Genomic DNA, 26,721 nt, shown 5'->3' with positions numbered 1-26,721 from the left:
ATATATATATATATATATAAAAGGAAAAATGGCTGCATGCATTTTTGTATGTCCAGCAAAGGTTTTTTCATGGGGGTTCTCGGGGGGGGGGAGGGGGTTTACTGTTTTAGAACTTTTTGTAGACTCCCTAGATCATAATATCTACGATTTGTGAAGGGACATTGCGTCTACATTTATTTTGATTGATTTTTATAAAATTCAAGCTATTCCATTCTCTCGCGTGTTTGTTGATCTTTTTCATATAAATAAAGCGAAACTCACCAATGCAAAGGCAACAGCGGCCTTTCGTGCCAGGACGTCTTGAAGGCAATTAGCTTTCATCAATGTGGGGAAAACCCTTCATATCAGACGATTGCTATTCATTTGAGAGTTCCCCTTTTTTCGGGGAGCTTGGTTTCCCCAACATCGTGGGGAAACAAATAAATGAATCACTGGAAAGCTGAACTGGCCTTAAACCAACGTTCGTTTCTGCACCTGCTAGCAAGTAAACTTTTTGATTGACATCGCGAAATTTGAGTGCTTTTCACTTCCTATGGCCTCGTAGTGTAACGGTAAGATGTCATGTTTTCTTTCACTTTCTTTTCCGCTTTCAGGTTCGTCATGGGTTCAAGCCCTCCTACTAACACTTTTGTTTCGTCTACACCTCCATGGTACCCCCGCTAGTATTAAGTAAAGTTCAGTTTTATTATAAATCGAATCGTTCCTTTCTTTTCTTCTTTTTAGATGTACTTTATAAGTAAACTAGCCTGGGTGCCCAGCATTGCCCAGGTATTTGGAGGTGTGTGTTGAGCAAAAAAAAAAAATAAAAAGTGGTAGTCGGCAGGCAAACTCGCGAACCCATACAGCAAAGGAGGAAAAAAACGTGAAAAAAACAAAAACAAAGAAAAAAATGACGTCTCTGCTGTTGCACCCCTCACCAAACTGGAAGTGACGTAGGTTTAAATTAAAGCTAGGCAATCGAAAAGCAAGGATGACTTTCAAACATATCGACAAAAAAAGTGACCCCTTCCTGTAAAAAAGTTCCCAGTTGAGGGTGAAGGAATTAATGTTTTTAGCCAAGTTTTCAATATTTGTCGTCCAAAAGGTCGAGCTCCAAAATGATATCGATCTCGTGAAAATCTGTCACCGATGTTGAAAGTTTTAGGTAGACATACAAACATACATACATTTTAACAGACAGGTTAGATTTATATTATAGAACATATTTTAGTCTTTAAAATCCACGAAACAACAAAACTTTTGTTTTTAATTTTTTTTTAATATTGATTGAGTTTCAGTACAAATCATCATGTTTCTTTTTTTTTCTTTGTTTTAATGCAACTTTTAAGTTTTCTAACGCTTTTTGTAAATTTTTTTATTCATTACCAACAGTTTTATTATTCAACGGATTTTGCTTGCTATGACCTCAGCAATGACATTTTTTTAGCTTATGCACCTTAATTATCACAAAGGTCATGGTTTATTTGACTCAAATTTTATATGGAACTTTATTATGGTAAGGTACTGTAAACTAAGTATTATGGTATCCATTTGTTGCACAGTTAGAGATTAACAGAGATTAGTATTTAATCTCAAAATGAGTACAAAGTTAACCTTATTCAACCACACCCATACGCATATATTAGGTTGGTGCAAAAGAAATGTCGTTTTTTGACATGCAGTTGAACATCAAAAAACGACATTATTTTTGCACCAACCTAATATATATATATATTATATAAATTCACCTGTCATCCTTTTTTTAAAAGATGGAATTGCCTGATCGTTGAAGGCAAGATTACAGCAAGCATGACTGGATGGTCCACAATTTTCATATATATATATAGTAAGTTATGAAAATATATATGGCAATTAAGCTACACAGAATATTCCGCATTTCATCCTCATAAGAATTTGTCAGGCTTATTCACAAGGATGAAATGCGGAATATTCTGTGTAGCTTAATTGCCGTATATATTTTCATGTTACTACCTAGCTCTACCTATGTATTGAACACTGTTGAAGTAAATACTGAACCTTCGTATATTAATTTATGTGATTGAATGAAGTAGTCATATATATGTATATATGTGTGTGTGTATATGTATAAATTCACCTGTCATACCTTTTTTAGAAGATGGACTCACCGATTGTTGAAGATAAGATTCAAACAAGGACGCATGGTGCACAAAGTTTTATAATTATATAGATAAAAAGCAGTTTTATCGTATTTTGCCGATCTGCAACTTATTATAGTGTGAATATCCATAAATCAGGGGAGGTAAGTCAGTCCGTCATTTAACCAAGCAATAATGAATGGCAGATCAGCAAAATACAAAAACTGATTTTTATTTTTAATTAAATTTCTATTTGATAATTTCTTTCAATTTTTGCATGATATGTGAGTATATCAAAGATTTTTTACTTGGAATACGATTTTCAGTAGTGCCGCATACTGCATACACACCAAAACATGATTTATATTATGAAATGTTTTACAAAGAAAAAAAGAAAAGATAGCAAATGTAGCTTACTCTTAATTCTGGCACCCCGTCTCCATTAAGTGCTGAAATCATGAAAACTCTTTGAAAGTTTGGCCAACCTTTTTTGCCTTTCAAACTATGCCGCAAAGCTTGCATACGAGCATGATAAGCCTGCCAAGTTTCCACGTCATTCTCATCATTTTTACTTTTTGTTATTGTCCTCTTCAGTTTTTTCTCGGATTGTTGCAAAGGAGGTGGTGGAGAATCCGACACAGTAGGGATCGACCGGAATTCTGATGGTTCTTTCTCGACACTTGGAACTTGGAGATTGTACTTTTCATAGAGAGTATTACGAATGGTCTTTTCATTCTTCAATGTGAGAACTGTGGTTTTTTTTCCTGCAATGTGGTTTTCAGTCAAACACCGGGTAATTTCCAACAATGATTCCTTATCTTTGATGAGATCAACCTGAAAAAATATATAAAATGAAATTTCTGAGTCTTAAATGACATTCTTGAATTTCTGCAAACTGAAATACACGTTTAAAAAAATTTGATAACATTTTGCAATTGTTCAAATGACTTAAACAGGTTGAAAGGCGTTTTTTTAGAGTTTGCTTGAACACAGTTGTGATACTATGAACCCCCACCCCCTCCTTTCATTGGATATTTGGCAGGTGACACTATGAAGAGAGGCATTTGACACAAATGCAAATTAATTCCATTGTTTATTGCATAGTTTAACCAGAAATATATGAGAGAAATATCAATCAAAGAAGTAAAGCAATAGACATTGGGAAATATTAAACATTCCAGAATGAAAGAATGTTTATATATCGACAAGAGAAAGTGAGAGAGAGAGAATCGGCACAGAGAGAGGACAAATTGACACGATTTCTTCACTGTCAAGCATGCACACCCCACCACATGCCTTCATCGATGTCACAATCGTTGTACTGAAATCGAAAAGGTTATCATTGGAATAAACAAAATATTTTATGACCCAGCTGTGTGTATTTTATTTTGCTGCCAAGTGTATATATTGAGATAGTGACAAAAGTTGATTTTTAGAAACTATATAGACTGAAAAGCACATTGGATGACTGACCACAGCGAATATCTACCTCCACCCTCCGAGTGTTAGGAAGTGACTCATAAAAACAGAGGGAAAACTATAACAATGAGATGATATAATTCATTAATACAACAAAAGTATAGGAAGTGAGGTCAGTAAAAAGACGATGGGGAGCCGCCAAGGTCTTTATAATTCTTGAGATAGGAAGATGCCTCACGATCACTGGTCAGTTTTTGGGAATGGCTGATAAGGCAAGTCATTTCTGTTTATCGGTCACTCTGATATAATGACAAGATTTTTAGGATTTCTGATCCCTCGAGTCAATAAAATTAAGAGTTAAAGATAGTTTAAGGACAGTTTACAATTTACAACAGTTTATGACAGTTTTTAGCCCCGAGCAGATTGGAGGAGGTTTAGAGATGAACTGAGCAACTGTGATGGCCTTAACAGACAACTAAGATGTGGTGTTAGCATTTGAAAGGTCATTTTCCACAATTGAATCACACTCACATATTTAAGTGTATTTATGACTGAGCCATATATTGGGTACAATATAATAATCAATGGAGTATTGGCTTTATAATAATAAATACGAAATCTGCATAAATTAAAATATATTTAAACATTTTTTGAGTGGGCAGCTTGCAAGTGTATACATGTGTGCATATATATATATATATGTATGTATGTGTGTTGGGGTGGAGAGGGCTCCCGTAAGCCGTGATGAAGACAACCTTTCTAGGAGAAGCAAATCTCTGATTTAAAAAACCATAAAGTAGGAGACCCGTACCTGGATTAAGCTGGTCTGCAGTTTAACTTGTTGCTGGCTATCTTGCTCTTGCTTGTTGCTGGATCTCAACATTTTGAACAGAGAGAGAGAGAGAGACTTAGGTGTCGTACAAAGCTAAGTCTCTGTAACATCATCTGTGTATAGATACTCCCTCAGGCATTTGTCTATAAAAATGGTCCTGTGGCGATGGAAGTCATTTTTGGGGTCCTGTGTCTGAGGGAGTGACACTCGTCTGACAAGACGTTGCAATCATCATATATATATATATAAGATTGTTGAAATTTATTAATTTTTTTATTAGTGATTCCGTACTAATTTCTTTCTTTTTCGCTCCCTGAGCGTTTTTATTAGAAGAAAGGAGTTATTTGCCCTTTGTTTACATTTTTCTTCGCCCACATTTTTTTAGGACGTATTACTTTTTTTTATTTTATTTATTTATTTCTTTTGTTAAATAGTATTTATTAATGATTATTACGTGCACATAATAATTATTGATATATATATATATATATATATATATATATATATATAAGCAATATAAAATCACATATTTTAGAAAACATTTTTTTATTATGAATTTAAATGAGAAAATTGGAAAACCTGAAAATGTTGTGAAATGATAAAATCTTTTTATTTACTTTTTTTTTGTGTTCTTAAATTCCGAATTTCTGCCAATAACCTGGCTATATCAAGATGTGAGTCCGATTAGGTTTTATTTTTTCTTCTTCTTCATAATTGATGTAACTTTAACAACAACAACAAAAAAAAGTAAATAAAAATGATTTTATCATTTCACAACATTTACAGGTTTTCAAATTTTCTAATTTAAATTATATATATATATATAGTGGTCAATTTTAGAGTGAGTGTGGGATTCTGACTTCTGGTCGTTGAATACTCTCAGAACTTTTTACTATGTATGCCCGTAGATTTGGTATTTATAGGTATTTAATGTTCTTCAATTCTTGTGTTAATTGCCAATGGCCTAGAGGAAAGAAAAAAAATCAAGGGTGACTTTGTGACTAAGTTCAAATCTCTTGACCAGTAGTAATTATCACTTTCTAAACTGATGATTGTAGAAGCATGAAACACTAGTGTCTGTAGGCACAAAATAATTGTGCCAGAGTTATTTTTTTTCTGTGAATTCTCATTTATTTTTTATACTTGTAAGCCAAAGTGCTCGCCTCCTCAGCAATCACCAGTGTGAGACACGGCCAGAGCTAGAAGAAGAATAGAAAACAAATGAGAAAAAGATCATGGAACGCAGCGTTGGGGTTAGCAATTGTTGTTGAAGAGGACACAAATGGCTTCATGCAGTCAGACAAGACTGTGTAGCATGTATTTGTAAGGGAGTTCTCAAAAATGTCATTAACGACAATGCAGATATGAACATGGTAGAAGAATTGGAATACAATATGGATGACCAAATATATCAGAAGAGATGGTCAAGCAACTTTGCCAAAAACTCTTTTTATTTTTATACTATAGTCACCACTTAACAAGGCTCGGAGGTCACTTAAAGCTAAAGTTTAATGAGTGTCAGGTGAAACAACCCCATGATGATCAATTGTGGTGGAAATTGGGTAGGAATTATTATATTTAAGACGACGACTCACCAAGAACTTGTTTATGCTGCAAAGCTCAAAAAGGTTCATAAGAACAAGTCTGGAAATCCGGATTTCCTTGACTGCCCATTTCAAAATTCCTTCTCTCTATCTTAACATGTGATCTCATTTGACCAATCAGAGATTTGTATATCTGCCCCCCCCCCACTACATAACAGAACAACTATTTACAATTGATGTTTTATTTGAATTGATATTCTCAAAAGAAATTCAAGGAAAACAACAAAAAAAAAAAAACTTGATTTACCTTGTTCAAAATTAAAATGCTTGGCAGATGCGAATTGAGATGAAGAAGCTGCAAAATATTTTGTCCCAATTCTTTGTTTGTCCAATAATTAGATGCATCAACGAGAACACCAACTGAAAACGTTAAAACATCATTTTACAAAAGTCACAAAAAAAATGTCTGAAAAAAAAAAAATCAATCTATATTCGTCGTCTTCAGAGATTGCGAGTCATGATATTCTTTATAGTAATTGTCCATTAACGACATTCGCAGACCTTTTGCAGAGTCTATCATCGTGTTGAGGGAGATAACTCTTTTACTCCTTCATGCTTTCATATAAGAATTTGGGACACTAAAACCAACACAATTTCACAGTTGCATTGGTTTTAGTGCTAATAACAACAAAATCAATAATAACAAAAAATATTAATAACAACAAATATTAAAAAAGAAAAGAAAACATTGAATATCCCTTTCTGCCTTCCCAACCAAAAATGAAAGAGTTAACATTACAAAAAAAAGAAGAAAAAACAAGAAAAAAAAAAGAAAATGCAATGATAATTGTAAAGGAATTGTAATTTTTATTAAACAAAACATTCAAGGAATTCTAAGAAAAGAAACATGAATTTATTTCAACTATTATATTTAACATTAATAATAAAAATATATTCTTTAAGGTGACAAAAAGGAAGGAGAATGCGATGATAATTGCAAAGGAATTTTTTTTTTTTTTTTAAATTCAATTTTCACCCCAAACAAGGCACAGTGCCACTTTGAAGCAGGGGGCTACTATTAGGGACTTAATTAGCGGGGTCATTATGAAGGGAGATGAGTAGAAAGATGTTTGTTAACATTACACTTGAACTTCTGCATATCATTGCAGTTGGGAAAAACAAAACATTTTGTTAAAAAAAGGTTGAAAATATTTTAAAAAAATGGTGACAGAAACTGTCAATTAGGGAGAGTGTGTGTGTGTGGGGGGGGGTCAACATTCCATTAACTATTAACTAGCATTTATGCCAAAAGAGAAGGAGGGTGATATTGTAAAAAAAAAAAAAAAATAAATAAAAAAAAAAATACCTGGTACTCCTAAAAGGAGTTGTTTTTTTTTTTAATGTAACAATTTAAGTTAAATTTTATCAAAGAAACCTGTGATGACATTTTCTATTCTATATAAAACAATTTGGTGCTTGCTGAAAGAGGCAACAGGTCGATTAAAAAAAAAAAAAATGTCATTTTAAGCCCAAACAATATTACTTATTATTTGTCATGTCAAAAATAGTAATATATCCAAAAATTCATCGAGTAGGAAGTTATTTTTATGGAAAATTGCATTTTTCATAGATGTTTGAGAATAGGCACTGAAGATTTCACATGCAGAGTACATAACTCAGAATACATACTTTACATTACGTTGTAATGGCGTCCAGCTTGTGTAACCTACAATGATAGACTTTTAAAAAAAAAAAAAAAAACTAAAAACACAATAGCAGTTGCTCTACTCGATGAATTTTCCTAAGTTTTGGATATATTGCTATTTTCGACATAACAATTAAGTAAGTAATATTATTTTTGCTTAAGATGACATATAATAAAAAATCGATCTGTCGCCTCTCTCTCAACAACCCCCATTTTTGTACATCAAGAATTTAAATTAGATATTTCTCTCTGATAAAATTCAATATTTTGGGGAATTGCTCACCCCCTCCCCTCTTACCTTTGGCTAGGAAGGCAAAAATGGAATATTCAATGATTTCTTTTGTTATTAATATTATAAACTTTTGTTATTAATATTATAAGCTTTGTTATTAATATTATAAACTTTTGTTATTAATATTATAAACTTTTGTTATTAATATTATAAACTTTGTTACATTAAAAAGTCGTTGCAGTGGTTCAATAAATATTACAACTCCTCTGTAATTGCGTTGCATTTTTAAATAGTTGCATTTATTTTTCTTACAGTTTCTTGAAATTACATTTTCTTAAAAAATAAAAAATAATCGTCGAAAAAATAATTGGCAGGTGTGTAGTTTAGGTTATAAACATAGCCTCTAACTTTACTAACTCTTGCATGACGAAAAGGGACAGGTTGCAAATTACACAGTCGTGACGTCATCTAAATAAATGTAAATAATTAGTTTTATTTTCTTTTTTCACTTAATGGTAACTAAAAATATATTATTTTAGTTCTAAATCAGGTTAATAAACATTAAACAATAAAGTTATAAATTAGATTTTAAAAATAATGTTGTATTTCTTAACCATGTTAATAAATATTAAACAATAAGGGCATAAAATTTAATTAGAGTATTGTTCACAGATTTTCATTTTGATGGCAAAAAATAAATAAAATAAAATAAAGACTAAAAACTAATATAATGAAAAAAAAATACAAATAAAGAAAAAAACAAAAACAAACGAAATTGAAATAAAAAAATAAAGCAATATAAACAAAAAAAACAAAAACAAAATCAAATGAAATAAAAATTATTTTTTAAAACAAAAGGAAAAAATATAATAAATGATTTTTTTAATACCTAAAACTATTGAAAATTATTTAAACTTTTTTTTTAATAATTCGTTTAAATTATATGTTATTTGATATTTATTAAATTCTGTTTTAATTTTATGACGTTATTGTCTAATATTTATTAACATGATAAAGAAATAAAACATTTACTTTTTTTATTTTAGAAATAAAACATTTTTTGAAATTTAAGAAATAAAACATTCTTTTTAAAATTTAAGAAATAAAACATTCTTTTTAAAATTTAAGAAATAAAACATTTTTTTTTAATTTTAGAAATAAAACATTTTTTTTGAAATTTAAGAAATAAAACATTCTTTTTAAAATTTAAGAAATAAAACATTATTTTTAAAATTTCAGAAATAAAACATTCTTTTAAAAATTTAAGAAATAAAACATTCTTTTTTAAATTTAAGAAATAAAACATTCTTTTTTAAATTTAAGAAATAAAACATTCTTTGTAAAATTTTAGAAATTAAACATTTTTTTTTAAATTTAAGAAATAAAACATTCTTTTTAAAATTTAAGAATTAAACATTTTTTTTAATTTTAGAAATAAAACATTTTTTTTAAATTTAAGAAATAAAACATTCTTTTTAAAATTTTAGAAATTAAACATTTTTAAAATTTAAGAAATAAAACATTCTTTTTAAAATTTAAGAAATAAAACATTCTTTTTTAAATTTAAGGAATAAAACATTCTTTTTAAAATTTTAGAAAATAAACGTTTTTAAATTTAAGAAATAAAACATTCTTTTTAAAATTTTAGAAATTAAACGTTTTTAAATTTAAGAAATAAAACATTCTTTTTAAAATTTTAGAAATTTAATTTCTAAAATTTTAAAAAGAATGTTTTATTTCAAAATATATTTGTTTTAATTTTTTAGAAATTTAATTTCTAAAATTTTAAAAAGAATGTTTTATTTCAAAATATATTTGTTTTAATTTTTTTTTAATTTAAGAAATAAAACATTTTTTTAAATTTAAGAAATAAAACATTCTTTTTAAAATTTAAGAAATAAAACATTTTTAAAATTTAAGAAATAAAACATTCTTTTTAAAATTTAAGAAATAAAACATTCTTTTTAAAATTTAAGAAATCAAAACATTTTTAAAATTTAAGAAATAAAATATTCTTTTTAAAGTTTCAGAAATAAAACATTCTTTTTTAATTTAAGAAATAAAACATTCTTTTTTAAAATTTAAGAAATAAAACATTCTTTTTAAAATTTTAGCAATTAAACATTTTTTTTTAAATTTAAGAAATAAAATATTCTTTGTAAAATTTTAGAAATCAAAACATTTTTAAAATTTAAGAAATAAAACATTCTTTTTAAAATTTAAGAAATAAAACATTCTTTTTTAAATTTAAGAAATAAAACATTATTTTTAAAATTTAAGAAATAAAACATTATTTTTAAAATTTAAGAAATAAAACATTATTTTTAAAATTTTAGAAATTAAACATTCTTTGTAAAATTTTAGAAATTTAACATTTTTTAAATTTAAGAAATGAAACATTCTTTTTAAAATTTTAGAAATCAAAACATTTTCAAAATTTAAGAAATAAAAGATTCTTTTTAAAATTTAAGAAATAAAATTTTTTTTTAAAATTTAAGAAATAAAACATTTTTTTTAAATTTAAGCAATAAAACATTCTTTTTAAAATTTAAGAAATAAAACATTCTTTTTAAAATTTAAGAAATAATACATTTTTTTTTAAATTTAAGAAATAAAACATTCTTTTTAAAAGTTTAGAAATTTAATTTCTAAAATTTTTAAAAGAATGTTTTATTTCAAAATATATTTGTTTTCATTTTTTTTTAATTTAAGAAATAAAATATTTTTTTTAAATTTAAGAAATAAAACATTCTTTTTAAAATTTAAGAAATAAAACATTCTTTTTAAAATTTCAGAAATAAAACATTCTTTTTAAAATTTAAGAAATAAAACATTCTTTTTAAAATTTAAGAAATAAAACATTTTTTTAAAATTTAAGAAATAATACATTCTTTTTTAAATTTAAGAAATAAAACATTCTTTTTAAAATTTTAGAAATTTAATTTCTAAAATTTTAAAAAGAATGTTTTATTTCAAAATATATTTGTTTTCATTTTTTTTAATTAAAGAAATAAAACATTTTTTTAAATTTAAGAAATAAAACATTCTTTTTAAAATTTAAGAAATAAAACATTTTTTTTAAATTACAGAAATAAAACATTTTTTAAAATTTAAGAAATAAAACATTCTTTTTAAAATTTAAGAAATAAAACATTTTTTTAAAATTTAAGAAATAAAACATTCTTTTTTAAATTTTAGAAATTAAACATTCTTTGTAAAATTTTAGAAATTAAACATTTTTTTAAATTTAAGAAATGAAACATTCTTTTTAAAATTTTAGAAATCAAAACATTTTTAAAATTTAAGAAATAAAACATTCTTTTTAAAATTTAAGCAATAAAACATCCTTTTTAAAATTTAAGAAATAAAACATTATTTTTAAAATTTAAGAAATAATACATTCTTTTTTAAATTTAAGAAATAAAACATTCTTTTTAAAATTTTAGAAATTTAATTTCTAAAATTTTTAAAAGAATGTTTTATTTCAAAATATATTTGTTTTCATTTTTTTTTAATTTAAGAAATAAAACATTTTTTTTAAATTTAAGAAATAAAACATTCTTTTTAAAATTTAAGAAATAAAACATTCTTTTTAAAATTTCAGAAATAAAACATTCTTTTTAAAATTTAAGAAATAAAACATTTTTTTATAATTTAAGAAATAAAACTTTTTTTTAATTTTAGAAATAAAACATTTTTTTTAAATTTAAGAAATAAAACATTTTTTTAAATTTAAGACATAAAACATTCTTTTTAAAATTTTAGAAATTAAACATTTTTTTTGATTTTAGAAATAAAACATTTTTTAAATTTAAGAAATCAAACATTCTTTTTAAAATTTTAGAAATCAAAACATTTTTAAAATTTAAGAAATAAAACATTCTTTTTAAAATTTAAGAAATAAAACATTCTTTTTAAAATTTAAGAAATAAAACATTCTTTTTAAAATTTAAGAAATAAAACATTCTTTTTAAAATTTAAGAAATAAAACATTCTTTTTAAAATTTAAGAAATAAAACATTCTTTTTAAAATTTAAGAAATAAAACATTCTTTTTAAAATTTAAGAAATAAAACATTTTTTTAATTTAAGAAATAAAACTTTTTTTTAAATTTAAGAAATAAAACATTTTTTTTTTTAATTTAAGAAATAAAACATTTTTTTTTAAATTTTAGAAATAAAACATTTTTTTTTAAATTTAAGAAATAAAACATTTTTTTTAAATTTAAGAAATAAAACATTTTTTTTAAATTTAAGAAATAAAACATTTTTTTTTAATTTAAGAAATAAAACTTTCTTTTTAAAATTTAAGAAATAAAACATTCTTTGTAAAATTTTAGAAATTAAATATTTTTTAAATTGATAAAGTGATATTGGAAACTGAGGCATATTTTGATGCCAATTCTTAAAAAAACAAACATTCTTTTTAAAATTTAAGAAATAAAACATTCTTTTAAAAAATCTTTTAAAAATAAAACATTCTTTTTTAATTTTAGAAATAAAACATTCTTTTTTAATTTTAGAAATAAACTTTTTAAAATTTAAGAAATAAAACATTCTTTCAAAAATAAATTTGTTTATTAATATGATTTAGACATTAAATAATATATTGTTTTTTACTATTAAATGAAAGAAAGAAAATGAAACAAATGAATCGATCATTTACGTTTATTTAGATGACGTCACGACGATATAATTTGCAACATTCGTCATTCGTTATGTTTACAACATAACCTGCCTCGAAGTTGTGTTGGTTTTAGCGTTCTAAATTCTCATAAAAACCATCAACGAATCTCTTAGTAAAATTGAGTTATCTCCCTCAATGACAGCTTCCACAAACGTCTTAAGGGAGATAACTCTTCACTCTACAAACGTCTTAAGGGAGATAACTCTTCACTCCATAATGAAGAGTTGTCTTTCTTAGAAACATATCCACATTTTTTTTTAATGAAAAGCATATGGAAGGTTTTTTTTCTATAATACATCACGTAATAAATCCCGGGCCTAACAAATAAAACAAATCTTCGGCAAAATGCGATTTTATTCATTAACATAGTCTCCTACTAGGGTGATAGACTGATTCCAACACATATCTAACAATTTGACACGTTTTTTTTTTTTTTTTTTAAGAATTGGCATCAAAATATGCCTCAGTTTCCAATATCACTTTTTCATTAGAGCCAAGTCTCTTTTTCCTAGAACATTTTTCCGAAGTCTGCAAACGGAATAGGGTGGGTTTGAAAGCACTTCGAAGTGCAATTTATGTAGTTAACTTGTGACATGATGCATTGTCTTGAGAAAAAACACGTTTTCTTATTCATTTGTGGCCGTTTTTTGACGATCTCTTCCTTCAAAATGCACCAATACTGCCACATGATATTCGCTATTGATGGTTCTTTCTTTCTCAAGGTAATCGATGGACAAAATACGTTGCATATCCCAAAATATGGAGAATAAAACTTTGCTTACTAACGGCCGCCCCTTTTGGGCGACTTTCATTTGCTGCTGTCCATTCAGATAATACTCTCATTTTTAACTTTTACATAAAAATAAAGTTTCTTTTCTTTTTTACTTTATTTTAGTAAATACTGAAGATTATCTCTGTGGAAGATGTGTTGCTACTGCTCGTACAATTAAAAGTAAGCCGCCTATTAAGTTCTCTGTGGATGATTTGTGGAAGTTGGAAGTCATGGTTTCATTTTGCTATCTTGGTGATGTAAGCTGCGCTATAGTTGCAGATGTGAATTAAATTTGATCTTGTGTGTACAGAAAGTTGCATTGGGAAAGTTTTGTGAGCATCTTCCCATCATAAGCTGTTTTACATTTTCATTTGTTATTTGTGGTTGAGTTTATGGTAACTATGTTCGTAATGTCATGCTACATGTGAATGAATGCTTGGCTCACATTAATTCCGTCTTTCGAGGATGCACTTAGATACTGAATATGGGTATTCACACATGTTAACACGCCACCTGTTAAATTTATTTAAAAAAAAAGATGATGCATCGAGTAAGGGTACTTACACATGTCTGTGATGTTGAGACTGTCTGCAGGAGCTGACACCATTTCTGTTTCCAGATGGTGCCTAGAAAAAAATTTAAAAAAAATGCCAAAGTTATAAAATTAAGTCATAAAAAAAAGTCCCATAAATGCATTAATAGTTTCTTTGTTAAATTAATGTATTAAAAAAAAAATCATTTTAAAGAGAAAAACAAAGCCTGAAATTATTATATCATAAAAGATGAAAATTTTGTCCCCATTTCAATATTTGTATTTAATCATATTTTTCGTACGACTATTCTCATCTTGATTGTTAGATTTGTAAGGTTTCAACTGACCTGACCTCTGACCTTCTTTAGGTGCATATTTGTTGAAGTTGGAAATCTTTGTGTCACCACTTATCAAGGGCCAGAGACTACTCGAGGATAAGGGTTAATGTGTGTATGGCAGTCATTGGGATAATAACGTAGTAATCATTAGGAGTGGAAATTTGGTATAATTTGATTTAAGGGAATGGTTCAACAAGAACTTGTTTATGTTGGACTTGAATATTATAGTTAGCTGGAAAGCAGACCAGCGAAACAGAGTTCCACAAGTGGGCAGTTCTAGGAAAGAAGCTTTGTTCATTGAATCCACGTTTAGGTTTAGGCACGATAGAGAGTAGGGGAAATTGTTGATAGTGGTTTTAGCTAGATGAGTGCTTTTTGTAAAAATTTGGCAAGCGGACTATAAATTGTAGCTTGAATGACTACTTGCCATGAAAATAATGATAGAGCAGAGAAAGGCTTGCAATATCTTTTCTATGGGAAAATTGCAGGAAAAAGAAAAAGGCATCACCCACTAGGTTTCGAAGTTGGTTTTGACTCTGTCAAGGCAGAATAGGATGCTCCGAGCAGATCTTGCCCAGATGTGGAAACAGTACTCCATCCTAGAATGTACTCGTCTCTTGTACAGGTAAAGGGTTGCATCGGTAGTGAGATACATACTGGAGCAGTAGAATGATCCAATTATTTTTCCAGCGGACTTGGCAATGGATTTGATGTGCTTCATTTCAGATCAGGAGTGAAAGTCAGAGCCAGAAGCTTGTCAAAACATGAAACCTATTCAAGACGAGAGCCCTGTATCCAATTTCAGATTAAATCCATTATTTACTCCATGAGCTAAATTGTCCTCATTCCGTCAGCCACGATCGGGTCGAAATGTTAATCTTCATGTTTTTCTTAGTTATTATCGCTTGTAGTAAGGATTAAACATTCAACATAAAGTTATAACTTAACCATTCAGTCAATACAAATTTTAAACCTAATCTTCTACAAATATGTAGTAATACTACACCATTTTTATTTTATTTCTTTTTTATCATTACTCATACTAGCAGGGGAGGGGTGGCTGGCTTTGACCGGGCATAAAACACGCTTAAATATGATATTTTAATTTGTCCAGCTTTCGTATATATTATTATAGAGTTGTGATTTCAAAAGTAAAAAAAAAAAAAGAAGTGTTTGGGTGCCATCAGCTAGAATCAAAACCGAAACTGTAGCATTCAAAGCTAGTGACATTACCACTATAACATGACACGCATGTAAACCAATTAAATATTATAAATTAAAAAATAAACTAAGATAAATGTACAAAATGTTTAACGATTTTTTTCAATTTTAACCCATTTTTTGATCCCCTCAAAAACAATTTTAAGCCCTCAAAAACAATTTTAACCCATTTTTGACCCCTCAAAAACAGTTTTAACCCATTTTTGACCCCTCAAATACAATTTTAACCAATTTTTGATCCCTCAAAAACAGTTTAACCCATTTTTGACTCTTCAAAACCAATTTTAACCCATTTTTGACCCCCTCAAAAACAATTTAAACCCATTTTTGACCCCTCAAAAACAATTTAAACCCATTTTTGACCCCTCAAAAACAATTTTAACCGATTTCTGATCCCTCAAAAACAATTTTTACCCATTTTTGACCCCTCAAAAACAATTTTAACCCATTTCTGATCCCTCAAAAACATTTTTAACCCATTTTGACCCCTCAAAACCAATTTTAACCCATTTTTGATCCCTCAAAAAGTATTTTAACCAATTTTTGACCCCTCAAAACCAATTTTAACCCATTTTTGATCCCCTCAAAAACAATTTTTACCCATTTTTGACCCCTCAAAAACAATTTTAACCCATTTCTGATCCCTCAAAAACAGTTTTAACCCATTTTGACCCCTCAAAACCAATTTTAACCCATTTTTGATCCCTCAAAAAGTATTTTAACCAATTTTTGACCCCTCAAAACCAATTTTAACCCATTTTTGATCCCCTCAAAAACAATTTTTACCCATTTTTGACCCCTCAAAAACCAATTTTAACCAATTTTTGACCCCTCAAAAACAATTTTAACCCATTTTTGACCCCTCAAAAACAATTTTAACCCATTTTTGATCCCTCAGAAACAATTTTTACTCATTTTTGACCCCTCAAAAACAATTTTAACCAATTTTTGACCTCTCAAAAACAATTTTAACCCATTTTTGACCCCTCAAAAACAATTTTAACCAATTTTTGACCCCTCAAAACAATTTTAACCCATTTTTGACCCCTCAAAAACAATTTTAACCAATTTTTGACCCTACAAAAACAATTTTAACCCATTTTTGACCCCTCAAAAACAATTTTAACCCATTTTTGACCCCTCAAAAACAATTTTAACCAATTTTTGACCTCTCAAAAACAATTTTAACCCATTTTTGACCCCTCAAAAACAATTTTAACACATTTTTGACCCCTCAAAACAATTTTAACCCATTTTTGACCCCTCAAAAACAATTTTAACCAATTTTTGACCCTACAAAAACAATTTTAACCCATTTTTGACCCCTCAAAAACAATTTTAACCCATTTTTGACCCCTCAAAAACAATTTTAACCAATTTTTGACCCCTCAAAAACAATTTTAACCAATTTTTGACCCCTCAAAAACAATTTTAACCCCTCAAAAACAATTTTAACTGGCTAAAGACCGATAAAAGAATGGTCCATAAAAAATCCAATCATTTGAGGCCCCTAGTGCCACTCTGCGACTTTTAGTTTTGGAGGAGATAGAGTTTGAAAATATGGAAGCCGACAGACAGACAGACATATAGCCGTTTATATATTAGATTACAATTTGCTTAATGGTGTTCTAATCTACTATTTATAATTATTTGTTTTCAAGTTGTATTCAATTCTATATATTTGGCCTAATTAGGAGACCATTGTTGCCTAACATACGTAACCCTTCTTTGATGCATTTTAGTCTCCACTGTTCTTTTCTCTCGATATTTACTTTGTCTCACAACGGCTTTTTAATATCTCTATGTATTAAGACTTTCTAATTTTCTTCTAGCCTTAATTTTAATGGTTGACATATCTTAGCTTTGTATATATTCCTATATTTCCATAAAATAGCATTAACACAGTTCTTGATCATAATGTTTTCTGTAATAGGCTTGATTCGGACGAGATGTTTCCAACGAGTTGACTTGCTCTTGGATATTCTCCTATTATTATATGGATTACATATTCTCGGAAATTTTTCTGACAAGCCCTACTACAATTTGCTCCTAAACGAAAAGGTCAAGAATACAGTGTTATTCAAAGAGAATGAACTGGTTTAGCTTTGCAATGTTTCAACAAATTTGTAATAAAAACAACAGGTTTTAATAAATATTGGTAAAAAATAATAATGATGATTTATAACGATGTGGACTGACGACTTGGGTGTATCAAGTTCAATCCAGTCGGTTCAATAGTACCACTTTCACTTAGGGATGTTGGCAACCTTCATGTGATCCCTCCTGTAAGAATGCCAACAATAGAATAAAGCCGCTCAACCAAGTTGTACGATATTGACTTTACTTAATATTTAATACTAATCAATACTATATATCATTTAATTGGAATTCATTATTGAGATGAGTTTATTTATTCATTTTTATTTATTGTGGACTATTATCCTCATCTTTCTTAGTTGTGAAGATAGCGGTTTCAATCCTACCCAAAACCGGCCAGAGACTTACTTGGCCAAAACGTGGTGAGACAACAACAACTATGGAAGGCAGTAATTGCAATGGATGCAGTCAGGAGATTCAGAGTTCCTATCCGTCGTGGTTACCACTTGACGAAGGCCAGAGGAATAGTTGGCAGAAACGTCGTAAAACAACTAAGAAGAGATGAGGATAGAAGTCCGTGATAAATAAAAATTAATCAATAATAACTAATTACAATAATATATACTTATCAGCAATTAAAATTTAATCAAACAGCAGACACATTTTTCGGATTTTGATTCTTTAGATTGGAGTTGCAAACTTTAAAAGAAAGTCGGAGCAGGAGGAATTAGTGGTACCGTAAGCCTAAATCCGAGTGGCAGGTGTCAGTCAAATTAGAGTAAGCTATTTTTTAGCGGATTAAAAAAATAAAAACTCGACGGATATTTTTTTTTTTTGACTCGTGTTTGTCTCTAAGTAAAAAATTACAATAACAAATTCAGATATAATAAATCTACAACCAATTTCCACACTTTAAAATTATGCCATACAAACAGGTAGAAATGTAAATTTTCTTGAGTTTAGTAACCATTATTTGTTGTAATAATTCCCTCTATTTTGCGCTATTAATTATACTGCATCGTTGCTGAAAATCCTGTTTTTTTATTTAAAAAAAATCCACATTAATAATGAGATCCAAAATGCAAAAATAATTTTTTTCTTTTTTTATAATATTCGTCTAAAAAATGTCGTAACCAAACGTTCTGTTTACTTGATATGCACAAGGGTCGCTGATAAACAAAGATAGTAAAAAAAAAAAAAAAAAAAAAAAAAAATAGAAAAGAACAGCATGTAAAATTAAAAAAAAAAATTATTAGAAGCCATTTTACAAATTTGACGACGACTCGATTTGAAAATTTGAAAGATTCTTTTCTGATAATATTAAAAACACAAAAATAATTCAAATAATTTATTGATGCCGAGAAGTTGAGTTTTTTTTTCTTGCTCTGACATTTTACTATTCGAAAATTATTAAAGCAAACTTAATATACTCAGTTATGGATATGCGAGCGACTACATGAAGGTTAATTCATTTGCATATTCCTTTGATAAACGAGCATTAATTAATTATTCACTTTTTATGGTTTCTTAGATGATTGGCTTCATTTAATTATTATGCTTATTCTTTTTATGTATAGTTTCTACATTGTCCATAATTTAGGATGAAAAATATTTCTCTCTACACACACACACATATAAGTGAGCTTGTTGGTGTGTTTAGGAAAACTCTCTACTAAACTTCTCTCTGAATATTTGGTCTACAGAGTTGAAATTTGATATATAGGTTATTTGGACCTGTAGCACACTTTTGGATTTGGTTTTTAGCCGGTAAAATAGTTGCAAAGGGGTCAAAATAGTAAAAAGAAAATTGACCTTGGCCTGACGTAAGTTGATAAGAAAAAAATGAAGAAGGTTGATATGGGGGAGTGAAGAAGGATGTGACAGAGGAGAAGTGAAGAAGATGGAAGAAAAGTGAGGAAGGAGACAGAGAAGGAGAAGTAAAAAAAGAAGGTGAAAGAGAGGTGGAGGAGGAGGAGAAAAAGGCGGAGGAGCAGATGTGAAGATGAGGTGGAGGAGAAGTAAAAGAAGTGAAGAAGGAGGCAGAGGAGGAGAAGTGGAGAAGGACGCGGGGAAGGAGCTGTGAAGAAGGAGGCGGAGGAGAAGTGGAGAAGGAGGCGGAGTAGAAGAGGAGGAGGAGGAGGAGGAAATGTGGAGTAGTGAAGAAGAATGAGAAATAAATGAGATGAAGTTTAAAAAAAAGGCGAAGCAGAGAAGACATAAATAAAAAGTTGGAAGAGATGAAGGAGAAGACAAGAGAAGAGGAAATTGGAGTAAAGAAAAAACTGGAGAATACCACAGAGAAAAAGTGAAGAAGATGGAGAAGTGTAGGAAAGGTGAAGATGTGGGAGAAGGAAGATAAGAAACGACGAATAAACAAAAAAAAAAAAAAAAAAAGGAGAAAAAAAATCAAATAATTTTATTTTGAAAAGTGAAAATTGAACTGAATAGACAACGTAGAATTGCAAAGTAAAAACAAACAAACAAACAAAACAAAAAAACATTCAAGAATCTTTTTTTGTATAAAAGGGGAGGGTGGTGGTAGTTAAAAAATAAAATCCTGTCCCCCCCCCTCCACCTCTCGTATTCTACTCCTTCTCTTCCACACAATCTAGGTGTCGGCAAAGCGTGAAGAGGGTTATAGAGAAGCATCAAGCCAAAGTGACAGGTTTTCTTGTTGGGTCAGGGTTGGGAGGGACAGTGGAGGGTGTTAATGCACACCATCTGGAGGAGGATGAGGAGGAGGGTTTAGGTTTCTTTTTTTTTCTTTTTGTTGACACCAAAAAAAGAAAATAACAAACAACAGGGTGAATTGTCAATCTGACTGGGTTAGAGTTAGGGTTAATGAAGTGAGAGGAGAAGGAGGAGGGAAACTTACAGTTATGTAGGACCCGGGGTGGGATCGCTATGCAAAAAAAAAAAAATGCTGATATAAGAATAACGAGAGAGAGAGAGAGAGAGAGAGAGAGAGAGAGAGAGAGAGAGAGAGAGAGAGAGAGAGAGGGGGGGGGGATCTGCAAGGAATTTCGAACAGAACCCTTTATTTAATGTCACAAAGAACTCGTGGTGTAAGGGATGCAATAGTTTATTTGTTATAAGTTTTTTTAATTTTTTTAATTTTTTTTTTTTTTTATTACATTTTCACCCCAAACAAGGCACATTGCCACTTTGATGTAGGGGGCTACTATCAGAGACATAAGCATCAGGGGTACTGTGTAGGAAGTTGGGCAGCAAGATGTCGGTTCACGTTGCACTTGAACTTCTGCATGTCAGTACAGTCGGGGAAGAAGGGAATTCCAAAGTCGCTGTTCTGGGGAAGAAACTACTGGAGTAAAAGGCTCTCTTGCATCTAAGGATCTCTACTGTGGAGGGGTGGGATTAAGATGTTTGTCGGGTTTGTCGGGGGGGGGTATTTACGTCGAGGGGGCACAAGTGCATGCAGTTCGTCAGAGCATTCACCGTTAAAGTACTTGTAGAACAGACAGATGGATGCAACATTTCGTCGATGAGACAGAGGCTGAAGTTTAGCTGACAGTTCAGGACCTATCAAATTGGCGACTCTCTTTTGAATCTTGTCTAGGAGCGAGAGACTAGTGGCAGATGCACCAGCTCAAATATGACAACAATACTCCATACATGGGCGAATGGTGGCCTTACAGAGGTATAGGATACTTTCAGGCATTAATAGCTTCTTCGCCCACCTTCTTCGCAGCGGTCTTGGCAATGTTCTCAATGTAATTGTTCCAACTCATGTTTTCTGTGAACGTTAGGCCAAGGAGTTTAAAAGATGTATTTTCAGATAAAGAGTCATTGGCCATTGCTATTGGCGGTACGGAAGGTTTCTTGTAATCATTGAAGGAAACAAGTTTAGTCTTGGCAGCATTGAAGGTGACCATCGATTTTTGTCCCCATTCCACTACGGATCGGAGGTCTTCTTATAGTGTTTCTACCATTTCTTTAGATATGTGTTCATTTGTTTTCCTGTCGTGTCTGTTATAGAGCGTGGTGTCGTCAGCATACATACTCATCTCACAGACAATTTTGTCAGGGAGGTCATTTATGAATATTAGGAATAACAGAGGTCCAAGGATAGACCCCTGAGGCACTTCTGCATTTATATCATATTGTTTAGATGTACGACCGTCAAGGACAACATGGATTTTTCTCTTATCTAAGAAGGATTTAATTATGTTATGTATTCTTCCAGTGATGCCGTATTATCTGATTTTATTGAGAAGACCTTCATGCCATACCCTGTCAAAAGCCTTAGATATATCTAGAGCTACCGCTCTACCCTCCCCCGCTTTGTTCAGTGATTGGTATATACGTTCTGAGATTACAGTTAGGATGTCTGCTGTGGAACAGACTTGCCTAAATCCATATTGTTGGTCAGTCAGAAGTTTAGCATCTGTAAGGTGATGGACTAGAGCTTGGTTAACTATGGTCTCAAATATTTTGGCAAAAAGTGGGAGGAGGCTAATGGGGCGATAATTTACTGGGTCAATTCTTTCGCCAGAATTCTTGAAAACTGGCACTACAGAAGCAGTTTTCCAGCAGGCAGGAAAGCAAGATTCATTAAGGTATTTGTTGTAAAGTTTGGAGAGAACTGGAGCTACTTCAGCGGCGCACTTTTTTAATAGCACAGCCGTGTCAAGCTTTCTTATGATAGCATGCACCTGAGCAGGGGTGATTTTCAGATCGTCTAGTGTGTCTGCAAAGGAAATTCAGGGAGGGGGTAGTTAGCAGAGTCCAGTGTAGAGTGCGGAGACAAACCGTCTGGCAAGCATGTTAGCCTTCTCAGTTGCTGAGCAAACAACCTCATGATTGTTGGATAGTGAGGGAATTGTTGATTGCCCATTATTTACTACACTGTTGTAGATTTTCCAGAAGTCTCGGGTTCCTAATTTCTGTGCTTCGGAGGTTGAAGGCTCGATTCTCAATGCGGCCGACACTAAAATACAATTGTGAATTGCTTAGGACTTCTACCCAGTCATAGTCTATGGAACAAGAGAATGCTACCCCCAACCCCCGTGAATTAAATAAAGAGTTCCATTAAAAATTCCGTGAACATTCTCGAGTTCAACAGAAAGATTCCAGAGTTCGACAAGATACACCTGACGAAGGTAGGAAGTTACATCGACCGAAACGTTGTGCAAATAATAATCAAGATGAGAACGACAGTGTGAAGAATTTAAAAAAATACATAAAATAATTTTATTTATTAAATGTTTTATTGGCTAAAAGTAAGAATTACAATAGTTTAATTACAAAAACAAATGGGTTCTTGCTCTTAGTTAATTCATTTTAAGAATGACCCCTCCTTTTAGAGGTACCAGGTATTTTTTTTTTACAATATCACCCCCTTCTCTTTTGGCATAGATGCTAGTTAACGGTTAATGGAATGTTGACCTCCACTCTCTCTGGATGAGTAATAATTAGCTGTAATTTACAGGTTGACAATTCAATCCTCACTTCAGGTGACACTAATTAAGAAAATGGCTGACAGAATGAGAACACACTATCCCTGTGGATTAACTAAAAGGCTCAGTCTGAAATTCCAAATAGTTTCCCGAGTTTGATTATTATGTTCCTGAGTTTGTAAAAATGCACCTGAAAATCGGAGTTTACATCGAAATGTTGTGAAAATAACATTCAAGATAAGATTAGTAGTTGAATAATCAAATTATGCTTATGTAAAAAATTCCGTTCCATAGGTCAAAATCCCCTATATATCAAATTTCAAGTTTGTAGACCAAAAATTCAGAGAGGTGTTAATGTGATTATGCCATATATATATATATATATATATATATATATATATATATATATATTTATTTCATTTATTCACATAAATTTACTATACGAGAGTATAGATTTATGCGTAAACTTTAAGTATTTACTTCAAAAGTGCTCAATACGTAGGTAGAGCTAGTTAGTAATTTATAAAATATATATGGCGATTAAGCTACACTGAATATTCTGCGTTTCATCCAACTATAGGATTCGTCAGGCTTATGCGCGAATTCTGTCGTTGCTTCTTGTTTTTATATATGTTGAGGATTTCTAGTCGGCCAATCAGCTTTCTAGTATCCACCGCGCCCTTTCCTACCAGCCAATGGGCATGCATTTTATCAAACAAAGGATCTGTTTTAGAGCTAGGTTAGTGGTTTTAGGTGGCCGTTCTGCTTCTTCTTCTTTTTTTTTTTTTTATATACCTATAAATATACCTATGTGTACACAATAATGCACATATATATGCATACATATATATATATATATATATATATATACACATATGCGTGTGATCGTTTATGTATATTCATGTTTATTTAATTTATTTATTTGTTTGTTTTCTATTGTTATTGTTAGTTTTAAAGCTATTTTGTATCGCTATCCTAGAGTAAGTTTTATTTTGTGAACACAGTTGTTTGCTATTTCCCGCCTACAGTTTAATAGATTTTGAGGTTCTTTAAAGTACAGGATAGAAAATTTTTCATGGAGGCATAATTTACATGGGTCGTCTAAATGTCTGCATGTGGTAGCTTGTCTTATTATTTTCCATTCGACTACCGGCGAATGTCCACTTTGAGTTCCCAGTATTTATTCGCTAGTGTTGTTTTTATACGGTGTTTTTTATTTTTGAATGTGCTTTTGTGGTCATAGTATCGGGTTTTGAAATCTAAGGAAGTCATGCCTATGTAATATTTTTTGTTATTCGGGTTTTCTTTTGCAAATATTGTTGCTTGATAGACTACGCTTTTTGTTAGATATTTGTTTTGGACTGGGCAAAGTGTGCGGTGTCTACAATTGCATTTATCTTGTTCGTTATTAGTATTTTTATTTATGGTATGGTTGTACTTGTCCGGGGTTGGTTTGCTATTATTATTATTATTATTATTATTATTTCTGCTAGTGTTGTTTTTATTTCTGTCCTGGTGTCTACTTTTTTTATTGTTTATTTTGTTGTTGTTTACATTGTTTTCATTAGCACATGCAGACATTTAGACGACCCATGTAAATTATGCCTCCATGAAAAATTTTCTATCCTGTACTTTAAAGAACCTCAAAATCTATTAAACTGTAGGCGGGAAATAGCAAACAACTGTGTTCACAAAATAAATTTCAAGTGTTTAGACCGAAAATTGGCAGAGGAGTTTGGTAGAGTCTGCAAAGGTCAACTCTGTAAACTTTGACCTCTTGGCAGCCAAATTTTTGCCCAAAAACTGATTAAAAAGCTTGCTGCTTGTCTGAATACCCTTTATGTAAAATTTCAAATGTTTAGAACCAAAATTGGCTAAATAGTTTGCTAGAGACCGCAAAGGTAAAATCTTTTAAACTTTGACCTCGTGGGAGCCAAATTTTCAGCAAAAAAAAAAAAAAATGATTAAAAAGCTTGCCCTATGTCTGAATAGACCTTATGTAAAATTTCAAATGTTTAGACCAAAAATTGGCTGAATAATTTGGTAGAGACCGCAGAGGCCAATTGTTTTAAAAACTTTGACCCCAATTATGTCCCCTTAACATTTATTATTTTGGGCTCAAATCAAATTATAAAGTTAGATCCATGGCCAAGTAATCTATATCTAAAATTTCAAGTATTTAGACCTAAAAGTTCAACAATTTGACTTTTGAGAACTCTACCAAACTCCTCCGACAATTTTGGGTCTAAACACTTGAAATTTTAAATATAGGTTCCTTGGACATGAACCTAACTTAATAACTTGATTTGAGCGCAAAACAATAAATTTTAAGGGGTCATAATAGGGATCAAAGTTTAAAAAATTGACCTTTTTTTTTTTTTGCTCAGCATACACCTCCAAACACCCGGGCAACGCCGGGCACCCATGCTAGTATATATATATAAAAGTGAACATGTCTGTGTGTCTGTGTATGTGTGTACATTTCCCTACGCAATAATTTTGTCAAATTTTAAGTCTAAAAACTCGAAATTTGATATACAGGGTACTGAGATTTGGGAAAATCTTTGTGATCGGTTTTCGACCAGAAATTTGGCTGTTAAGGGGTCAAAGTTCAACGATTTGACTTTTGAGAACTCTACCAAACTCCTCCGACAATTTTGGGTCTAAACACTTTAAATTTTAGATATAGGTTCCTTGGACATGGACCTAACTTAATAACTTGATTTGAGCGAAAAACAATAAATTTTAAGGGGTCATAATAAGGGGTCAAAGTTTTAAAGTTTGCGGTCTCTACCAAATTACTCATACAATTTCTGGTCTAAAAATTGGAAATTTTACATAAAGGGTATTCAAAGATAGGGCAAGCTTTTTCATCGGTTTGGGTTGAAAATTTTCAGTTACCAATATATAAATGTATGTATGTATGTATATTTGCATGTCTTAAACTTTCGACAGAGATGACAGATTTTACCAAGATCAGCACCGTTTTAAAATTCGACCTTTCATACGACAAATATTGAAAAATTGGCTAAAAACATTAATATCTTCACATTCAACTAGGCACTTTTCTACAGGGGGGGGGGTCGCTTTCGTCGCCGATATTTTTGAATGTTATCCTCTCCTTTCGATTGTCTAGCCTTAATTTAAACATGAGTCACTTCAGGTTTGGCGGTGGTCGTAACCACAAAGACATTAAGTTCCCCCCCCCCGTTCTTTTCCTCCTTCGCAGTACGGGTTCAAGCCTGCCTTCCTACTACCATTTTTTTTTTTTTTACTCAATATACACATCTAAACATCCGGGCAACGCTGGGCTGAAATGCTAGTGTGGTCATAAATTAAAAAAAAAAATGGGACTCCGATGTAACTTTTGAACTAGTTGGACCGCATCTGATTCGTTTTGATTCTTAAACCTTCGTGGGCCTTGCATATTAGGACTATTTTTTCTGATTGAGTCAACTAACTCACAGACATGGTTAAGCAACCAAATGAACTTCTATATTAGATTTTTCTTTGTCTGTCTGTCTGTCCATCCGTTATACTTTTTCTTGGAAACTACTGAGCTGATCTGGCTGAAATTTTGTATGGCCCTTTATTATGATTAGGTGTAGCAAAGTAAGTATTATTGTATCTGTTTGATGCGCAGACAGAGATTAGTCAGCACAATATCATGTTTACTCCAGAAGTTTGGCATAAAGCATTCATTAAAAGACAACAGGCCCTAACTTTTGCCGATTATTTCTGGCCTGAAAAGTCTAATTTTTTCGCATTTTCTCAGACTGGTGCAACATCACCATTGAGTTGATTTATGTAACTTTATATTTTCATTCATT

At 30.5% G+C, this 26,721-nt stretch overlaps 1 protein-coding gene across 1 annotated transcript in view; it reads right to left on the bottom strand.

The window, feature by feature from the left end:
- The window catches only part of LOC145292451 (GTPase Era, mitochondrial-like), a 251,142-nt gene that overhangs the window by 4,541 nt on the left and 219,880 nt on the right, over nt 1-26,721 (bottom strand). The window contains exons 6-8 of the mRNA XM_080138727.1: nt 13,851-13,912; nt 6,199-6,311; nt 2,514-2,930 (exon numbers count right to left, since the gene is read on the bottom strand). Coding sequence (XP_079994853.1) covers nt 2,514-2,930; nt 6,199-6,311; nt 13,851-13,912 — 592 coding nt within the window. The remainder of the gene's footprint in view (nt 1-2,513; nt 2,931-6,198; nt 6,312-13,850; nt 13,913-26,721) is intronic.

This window comes from Euprymna scolopes, chromosome 2 (assembly GCF_053919585.1).
Source record: "Euprymna scolopes isolate OS-2025 chromosome 2, ASM5391958v1, whole genome shotgun sequence".
Classification (NCBI taxonomy): domain Eukaryota; kingdom Metazoa; phylum Mollusca; class Cephalopoda; order Sepiida; family Sepiolidae; genus Euprymna; species Euprymna scolopes.
The sequence above is the reverse complement of the archived record's forward strand: the minus strand, read 5'-3'. Positions and strand labels throughout refer to the sequence as shown.